The sequence below is a fragment of the Nicotiana tabacum genome, chromosome 21, assembly GCF_000715075.1.
Source record: "Nicotiana tabacum cultivar K326 chromosome 21, ASM71507v2, whole genome shotgun sequence".
Classification (NCBI taxonomy): Eukaryota; Viridiplantae; Streptophyta; class Magnoliopsida; order Solanales; family Solanaceae; genus Nicotiana; species Nicotiana tabacum.
This window is the reverse complement of record NC_134100.1, coordinates 85,037,076-85,045,618: the sequence shown is the minus strand read 5'-3', so window position 1 is coordinate 85,045,618 and position 8,543 is coordinate 85,037,076. Positions and strand designations below refer to the sequence as shown.

The 8,543-nt window shown below is 36.4% G+C and overlaps 1 protein-coding gene across 1 annotated transcript; it reads left to right on the top strand.

The window, feature by feature from the left end:
- The first annotated feature begins 245 nt into the window (after positions 1-245).
- Positions 246-8,193, top strand: LOC107792546 (protein-tyrosine-phosphatase IBR5). Its single transcript, XM_016614770.2, has 5 exons — positions 246-633; positions 4,825-4,924; positions 6,562-6,619; positions 6,970-7,076; positions 7,520-8,193. Exons 1-5 carry the CDS (start codon positions 400-402, stop codon positions 7,831-7,833), a joined length of 813 nt encoding a protein of 270 aa, XP_016470256.1. The 5' UTR covers positions 246-399; the 3' UTR covers positions 7,834-8,193.
- The last annotated feature ends 350 nt before the right edge of the window (positions 8,194-8,543 follow it).

Below are 8,543 nucleotides of genomic sequence, written 5' to 3'. Positions count from 1 at the left end.
CAAATTTTATATTAGAATTATTTTCCTAATCTCAAGTAATACTGGCAACAAATAAAAAAAGATACAAATAACCCAAATATTAACATTAGTGTTTTAGGATTCTATCCATATCATCTACTATTACCTATTGGCTACGGTCTATGCAATTGCAACCTATCACGTGCTGATCTCTCTCTCTCAAAATCCCGTCCAAAAACTATACGTACTATACTTATTACTACCGATATCTATAAATAGCAATCTATACAAGTCAAAATCACCCAAAAGCACACTGGGCAAAGATCTGTACACTTTCGCCATAAAAAAAATCCACAAAACCCACTTTACTTCAAATCAATTATTTTACTCATCTATAGGTCATTCATTCTAATTAGTTCACAAAACAAATCAATCAATATTATGAGGAAAAGGGAAAGGGAAAATCCATGTGGTGTTTGTGGGCATTATCACAAATATGAGGAAGGCGAAGTTTGTGGGATCTGTGGGCACCGAATGCCTGCTGTTTCTGAAAAGGGGATTCAAGTCAGTGCGTTCCCTTCTGAGATCTTGCCTGAGTTTCTATTTTTGGGTAGCTATGATAATGCTTCTCGCGCTGAGCTTCTCAAGACTCTTGGGATTTCTCGTATTCTCAATGTTAGTAGTATTCTTTTACTAATTTGTCCTCAATAAATTTGTCACTTTTGGATTTAATTTGTATACACTATACACTGACACTCCACAAATTTGTCACTATTGATTTAAGTTATATACAATGACTAGGCTAATTACCATATTTATTAGATTATCAATTAATGCTTATCAAAAGTCTACCTTATAATAACGTTATCAATTCAAAAAAAAAAAAGTCTACCTTATAATAAGTAACCTGAGTACCTGATAGCGTAAGTAATATAGTATTTAAACTCGTTATTTATTATTGTTGGTTTTTTGGGTATTTCTTGGATTCTTGTCATTTGTGAATAGTTGCTTTGAGCCATGGTTAATTCTTTGAGTTGAGTTGCTTTTGGAATGTAACGGACCTAAATAGAGCGGAATGGATGAAAAAGATTCATATAAAAATAACCCAACTAATATGGGGTTGAGGCTTAGTCTGTTGATTGAATGATTACATTGCTTTGGGAGCAAAAGTTGAAATATTTAACGGTTTTGGGTGAAGTAGCAATCAGTAGACTTGTTCTGCTTAGGCATTTTTTCTCTGATCAAAAGAGTGTGCGTGTGGTTGAGGGATTTGGAGATCTAGTCAGTATTTCATGCATTAGCTTTTTAAGATATGAAATCACTCAAGTCAATGACTTTAATTCCTTAACACTTTGTCTAGAGGGAGCTAGGATATAGGGGTGATTTAAAGGCAGGGTCTGAATTCTTACATATTAAAATTTGGTTAAACTTTTTATACACACATATAGTCGGCTTATAAGCAGTGGTTGCATAATGCACCTGCTGCTTATTTGCTGGATCTACTGGATTTGCCTCTAGTAGGACGGCAACTTACTCGAACTTCTTGGTCATTTAGTACCTTTTGCCATGTCTCTCTCTCCCCTTCGGTTTTAAAAATGGGAGAGCTTCTGCCATAATTTGATTAACCAAGAAGCAAACATCACTTAAACTTTCCACGACTCGTTCTCACAGGATCCAGTGATGGGAGAGAGACTGGGAATTGAGTTTATCACTTTTGTTTTTCAATACTTATCAATGCCTTTGTTTGGATCATGTAAGAAATCTTCCTTACTGGTTAATACCGTCTGGATAATCATTCACAAGTTTCAGACCTAGCTTTGCCTTTGGTGCTTTAAAGTTTCAGGGAATTAGGGTAGTGATTTTAATGTTAAAGATGACCTTTCCTTCTTATGAGGATACTTCTTGAAGGAGTAGACAATAGGAATAATGCAAGGGTGGAAAGAATTATCTCATAAGGGACCATTAGGTACAAAGAAACATGCTGTCAGCTAGGTGCAGAAGAGAAGCAAATTGGTCCTCTCTTACTTGAGCATCTAGTTTCTTTTCATTCTTAGCTTTGTGAATTTGCAAATGTACCCTCATCTTAAATGAGGTACTAACTAGCAATGATTTTTTGTCAATACAATTTGTACCAAATATACTTCATTCAGTTATCAGATACTGTAACCCTTTGAAGGAAATGCTAAAAATTGCAGAAATAACCAGGAATTAGTTCTCTTTAACAAAGCACACGTTACATTTGAGTACCAGCCTTTTCTCTAGGAAAGGATCTGTGGATATTTCTGTTTGTAATATTTTATTGCTTACCACTTATATAAAAGATCAAAACTAAATAGTTTTTGCCACTTAGCCAAGGAAGGATGCAAATGTGAGCCGATGACAGCCTGTGCTAGGTGAATGTTTGGGAGTTCTCTTTGTAGGTATATGCTTGTGGGTTTGCATGGGGGCTTGGTTTGATCTGTAATTTATAATTCATAGTTCTTCAAATCCTCAGTTATGAGTAATGATTCTGAAAACCCTTTTTATTGGTTGTCGGTATTTGATGACAGAAAGCTTAATGCTGCTTAATAGGATTACATCTTCTTAAGCTCGTGTCTAAGCATGTGCATGAGAAAACTTCAATGTTTAATGTACTCGTATAATAAAATTTTCTGCTGGACCATCTTCAGATGCATTGTTTGTCTGGTGGCAAAAGGTCATGAGTCAATAATGTGCAAAACATACCAAGGGCTATAGAAGTGATCAAGATAGTATGAACTTGCTAAAGTTGTCTCTGTAACTTTAGCAGTTATTGTCATGGCTGTCACATGTGAATGTGCTTTTACTTATGGAGTATGGTGACATAGGTCCAATCTTGTAAAAGCGGAATTGCTGTTTATCTCTGAATAGCCAAGAGGGGAAGGGAAATAAAATGCCATCATAAGTCATAACATATTAGCTTGGATTTTTTTTGTTGCACCTTCATTTTATTCAATAAGTAAGTTTTAACATACCAAAAAAGGAGAAAACAAAAACCATTTAGAACAATGGAGCAAGTTGTTGTTGTTGCTTGACTGGCCGTAGTGTGTCCTGTTTTTATCTGTCTGTACATTATCGATAGGGAACCTTTTTTCTTTTATTTATTTAATTATAGGGTAACCTAGCATCAAAATCTCTACTAGGAGCCTGAGAATGGCCTTTTCCACTTTGCTCACTTGGTTACTCGAACTCCTAGCATATCATGGTTGGGGGGCCCTTGTCATTAGGCAATATCTTCCATGTCATTATTGATTGGGGATCTTGATTAGCTTACATGCGTCACTAATTAATGAAGGAAAAGGTGAAGTTTGCAGTTCCATTTTTTCATATATATAATGGAGATTCCGAGCCAACTTGCATACACCTCGACTGTTCCACTGAGCACATGCATCCTCTCACCAATAAAGATATCGGGTAATTGTACCCACCGAGGCTTAGTAGATGCAAAGGAGTCAATTAGCTTTTTCCCCTCTGTTGCCTGTTGGATCCGAATCATGTTCACACCCTTAGGTGCGAAGTCTGCAATTCCTTAGGGAAACTTAGCAGTTGAATATTTATATCACATAATAACGAGAATCTAATAGGTTTTTTATATTCTCAACTGAGTTGAGCTACGTTATCTAGGGATTGGACTGTTAGATGTAATTGAAACGTTACAAAGAGATGTACATTGCTAATTTACTTCCCTACTCATTCTAGTACGCATGGTTGTTTTTTCTCTAATTTACATCTAGAACAAACTGAAATATTCTAGTTCTCCTCTTGCCATTCTAATGTTCACTTGCAGTTGGTCTTAAAGTTTATGAAGTGGAAAGCATGGTTAGGGATAATGCCTTTTCAATGTGGACGAAATGTTAGAAGACATAGTTATGTTGAATGTTGACAGTACCTGACTTGGAAAGGGTTTCTCTAGCCAAATTCATGTCATTCTTTGGACTAGATCCAAGGGATAGGGGGAGGGCTTTCGAATATTTTGCTAAATGATACTCTACAGTAGGAGATAGAAGCAGTGCGAAAGGAGACCTTGAAAATCCTATCCGGAACTTGTTCAGTGGCTAAAAGGCCTTTTATGGCTATGGATGATCTGTTTCTTTAAAAAATTATGATTTTTCTATTTACCTGGGGGAAGTAACTTTTATCATTTTATTTGTTATTTTTTATTTGATCAGACAACTCCCATCATTTTCTTTAAATTTGATATTAGAAGATGGATGAATAAATGAACAGATGGGTAAACAAAACGAAGCTATTGTACTTTAGACTATCTATAAGAGGAGATCTACGAAAGAATGTGAGGGATTTAAGAACGTGCTCCTTGTGTAGTGGTCATGTTTGTTCTCGTTCTCAAAATGGAAAAGAGGGGGGGATGTAAAGGATTCTTTGGTTCGTGATAGAGATACACACATATACACACGCAGGGAGAGATTTTTTCCGGTGGCGGAGGGGCAGGGTTGGGAAGAGTGGATTTTTGTGTTTCCATTTTTTCCTATTTTCTTCTAAAAAAAACGAATATGGCAAGTCTTTAGTTTTTGGTAATGCCACACATTTGAACCTTTTCCCAAGATAAATGTTGCTGGTCTCACTAAGAACATTTCTTTCTTTCTATATTTATTTGTATGGTATTTTGCTCCTTCATATGGACTCGGCTAAACGAACTAGATATATGTGCTTTTGGCTCCATAAAACCATAGTGGAAAGTATATAGTTTTCTCTTGAATCGTATTAGATGCTTCTTTTTTCTTTATGGTACTTCAGAAATTATTCAATGACAAAACTTTCATGTGCTCTTTGTGGCCCATGTTCTTGATTGTTGACACTGGGTATTCACTTTTGTTTGTCTATGTGCAGACAGTACCTGCTTGTCAGAATCTTTATAAAAATTCCTTCACTTATCATTGTCTTCAAGATGACCAAAATTTGCCATTTGATGATGCTATCCAATTCTTAGGTGAGTATCATTCTATTTACTTTGTTAAACCTAGTACATCTAAGCTTGATTTGGAGATCTATGAGACATTTCTTTTGTTTTTTTAATGAAAAGGTAGTAATCTCTATGAGACCTTTCTCTTTAAAGTAGTTCTTTAGTTTGGTCAATTATTTTGATGTTGCAATCCTCTTTAGGTACCTAGTTGATTGGAAATTATGGGGTGAGGATTGAATTGTGTGAACAACTAATAATGCATACAACTATATCTCAATCCCAAAGTTGGGGTTGGTTATATGAATCATCATTGTCCATGTCATTCCATTTAAGCATGTCTTTGTCCAATATTATTATTAGTTTCTCTAGCTGTCTAACACTAGAAGTTTTCCACATTTTTTTCTGGCACATAAATCGCAGACAAGGCTATAAGACTCTTAGCGAACATTGGACCTAAAGTAATGTACTAAGATGACTGAAATCTTATCCCAAATAATTTGTATCGTCTATATAGATCTTTTCTTTTCATTGTGCCCTATTTTTGTTAGCTCTGCATGAATTCCAAGATGTTGTAGGTCTGTAGACAATTTCATTCCATGTGATTTTAGGCCTACCTCGTTCCCTTTTAACACCTTCAATCTCCAAGATTTTACACGTATGGACCGATGCCAGTGCATATGCAGGTCGACGTAGGACATGACCAAATCATCTTAAGGGACATTCTCTCATTTAATCCATCATTGGTGCTACTTGCACTTTTTGCCGAATATGGTTGTATTTAATCTTGTATGATCACACATCCATTTTAACATTCGCGTTTCCACGACACTTGTCTTGTGGATATGTTGGATTTTGAAGCTCAACATTCACTCTCACATGGCATTGCTGGTCTGACAAACTAATAATCTATCACCAAACAATTTTGTTGACATTGTAAAATTTGATTTTTGGGCTGTAATGTTGTCTAATGGAGTATTCTTCACCATATGAATAAAAATAATACAACAATTATGGTATAAATAATTCCGGCTAATCCCGAAATCAAAAGTAACCAAACACGGGATAAAATAATTCCGTATTTTATCCGGGATTGTTATCCCTTATCCCACAAACCAAACGACCCCACGAAGGTATATCCTCTTGCTTTCCATGAGATTGTGAACCAGCTTCCGGGTTCACTTCCTCATCTATAACCTTCTTCTTTTGTATTTACATCCACTGCTTTGCCTCTTTAGTTCATCTTCCATCTGCCTCTGAAGGTACAAAAAACCACAGTGGGTTAAACTACTATAACTGTATTAGGTTGAGTTTTATCCTCTGCTCGACATTGAATGGTAGCTTTCTCTAGTTGAATGTTGAGCCATGTAATGTTTGATCATCACAGATTCTTTTACAACAGGTTCACCTGGAGAGACGATCTTGTTTTTCTTGTTTTTGAACATTCTAGTAAGGTTCTTTATACATGCATTTCCACATGACAGCATTTAATATGTTTCAACTCAAGCCTCCTTTACATGTCTCTAGCTGTTGCATCATTACTAACGTCGGCCTTGACTGCTACAGTAGAAATCATGCTTATGACCTCAAGCTTGTACTCCAGTGATCTTTCATGTTTTTTTGGAGGCATTGTGCTGGCTAATCTGAGAATATTTCTTTTTGTGCAGAACAATGTGAAAAGGATAGGGCTCGCGTTCTTGTGCACTGCATGTTAGGCAAAAACAGGTAAGGAGATTGATTATTAATTTTGCACATAAACCTTTTTACATTTTGCCTTTTTTCTTTCGTGTTGTGCTTTATCCTTTTCTCTTCCATTTTCTTGTTCTCCCTTTGTGGTTTTCCACAATTAAGGTACAGATGTGAAACTTGTGCTCTTTTTTCAGCTTCCTCTCAGAAACTTAAACAACTTTTCGTGCTAAAACATAATATTTTTTCACTGAGAATGATAAATGCAGTAAACTTTTATAGCAGTTTTCTGGAGTGGCTTTCAATTGATTGTACTTGCAGAAACCACCATTTTGGTTTGTGCGAGGTTTTTATATGTAAGACTCAATAGACTTGTGCTTTTTTGATAGGTCGGCAGCCATTGTAATTGCTTATTTGATGAAAAGTAAAAGATGGAACCTTGCACAGAGCCTTCAGTGGGTGAAAGAGCGAAGACCTTCTGTTGACCTAACTCAAGGTCTGCTATCTTTATAAGGATTTCTCCTCTTACATTTTACAGTTGAAAAGCTAAAATATTAAGCTACTAACTCTACACATTCTGCGAAATGCATCTGTGAGATGACAAACCCTGGTATGCATATAGTTAAAGAGGTCGGATAGTTGATCTTGATTTTGGATGCTATTTTCATACTTGAATGGTAAATTGAAAAAATAGGGATGGGAAAAACTGCACAACATTAGTGCATAGTTGGTGGAATAAACTGTGACCAAGCTAATGCAGTTAAGTCATTATGAGTGCAAGCGTTGTGACTTCTAGAATTAGAATCAGAGCCCGTTAACCTTTGTGTTGGTGTTTCTTTCTTCACTTGGGCTGTGGCTGCTCTTTGAAGCTGATATTAGTAAAAAAGTTTACTTCTAGCTTTGTGTCTCTCTGACACCTTCTTTTCTTTATGTCTACAGAGGTCTACCAGCAGCTACAGGAGTACGAGCAAAAGATCTTGGTGTCACTTGAGAACCAGCCCTGCCTCGTCATGCCAGCCTTCCCTTCTCATGTGACATCCTTCAACTTTGGCTTCCCAAAGCCCAGCGACCCCATTCCTGCTCCAGCCTTCAATAATTCTAGTGCTCCTTCACTTTTTGCCCGTCCTGGTTTTGACATTCCTACACAGGAATTCACTTTTGGAGCTGCTCATAATCAGGGTAACGTCTCACAAAGCCCTCTGAGTGCCAACCAAAATCCAAATGGTAGCGACATCACGATGGATGGTTCGTGATACTACGTGCGTTTTGCCTTGTGAAAATCCCTCAACTTCAACGAGTATTCAGAAAGTTATGCCAGCTGCTGATGTCAAGAGACAGTTTTTCAGAAGTTTGGATGTAAAGTGGGAGTAAGTGCTTTATACATCACTAGATGTAGAGTTTGACATCCCTGTAACTTAAGGTGCCATAAAATGGACTCGTTATTCAGGAAATCCAAGTAACTCTTGCCTAATCTGTACGAGATATTAAAGCTTTCGTGTGGTTCCTTACTAATAGATTTTGTGTAGAAAATGACTGTTAAATTACGGCAAAGGTAGGTGAAATTTGTTAACATTTTCCTTTTATACCAAGTCTTCTGCTGAGCAGTTGCTTCACATGCTTGTGTTAAGTATAGTTTTAGACTCCAAAAAACCTACTCAACCATTTCTACGCAATACATGTCTATATTTTATCTGCTCAAATCTTTAGAAATACTCTTAGTGTCTCTCATTATTTCCTCCATACAAAGATGTTAGAAAAGAAGTGCTACAATATCAATAGAATGAAAATAATGACATTTAGAGTCTCAAATGCCAAGTTCTTTATTGATAAGAATTAAAAGAAAAGAATTTCAACTTCCCCTAATATCATTTTTCAGCACAAATTTTTTGTATCACTTTGTGATGGCCAGTGGCGGACGCAGGATATTTCCGACAATACTGTGGCAAGTGGAAATCAAACCACT

What these genes read in the sequence shown, in the direction of transcription:
- LOC107792546 (XM_016614770.2), top strand. Translation starts at nt 400, where the DNA reads ATGAGGAAAAGGGAAAGGGAAAATCCATGTGGTGTTTGTGGGCATTAT. An exon ending in TGCATGTTAGGCAAAAACAG is followed by an intron (nt 6,620 to 6,969) that starts GTAAGGAGATTG and finishes CTTTTTTGATAG; the next exon opens with GTCGGCAGCCATTGTAATTG. An exon ending in TTCTGTTGACCTAACTCAAG is followed by an intron (nt 7,077 to 7,519) that starts GTCTGCTATCTT and finishes TTATGTCTACAG; the next exon opens with AGGTCTACCAGCAGCTACAG.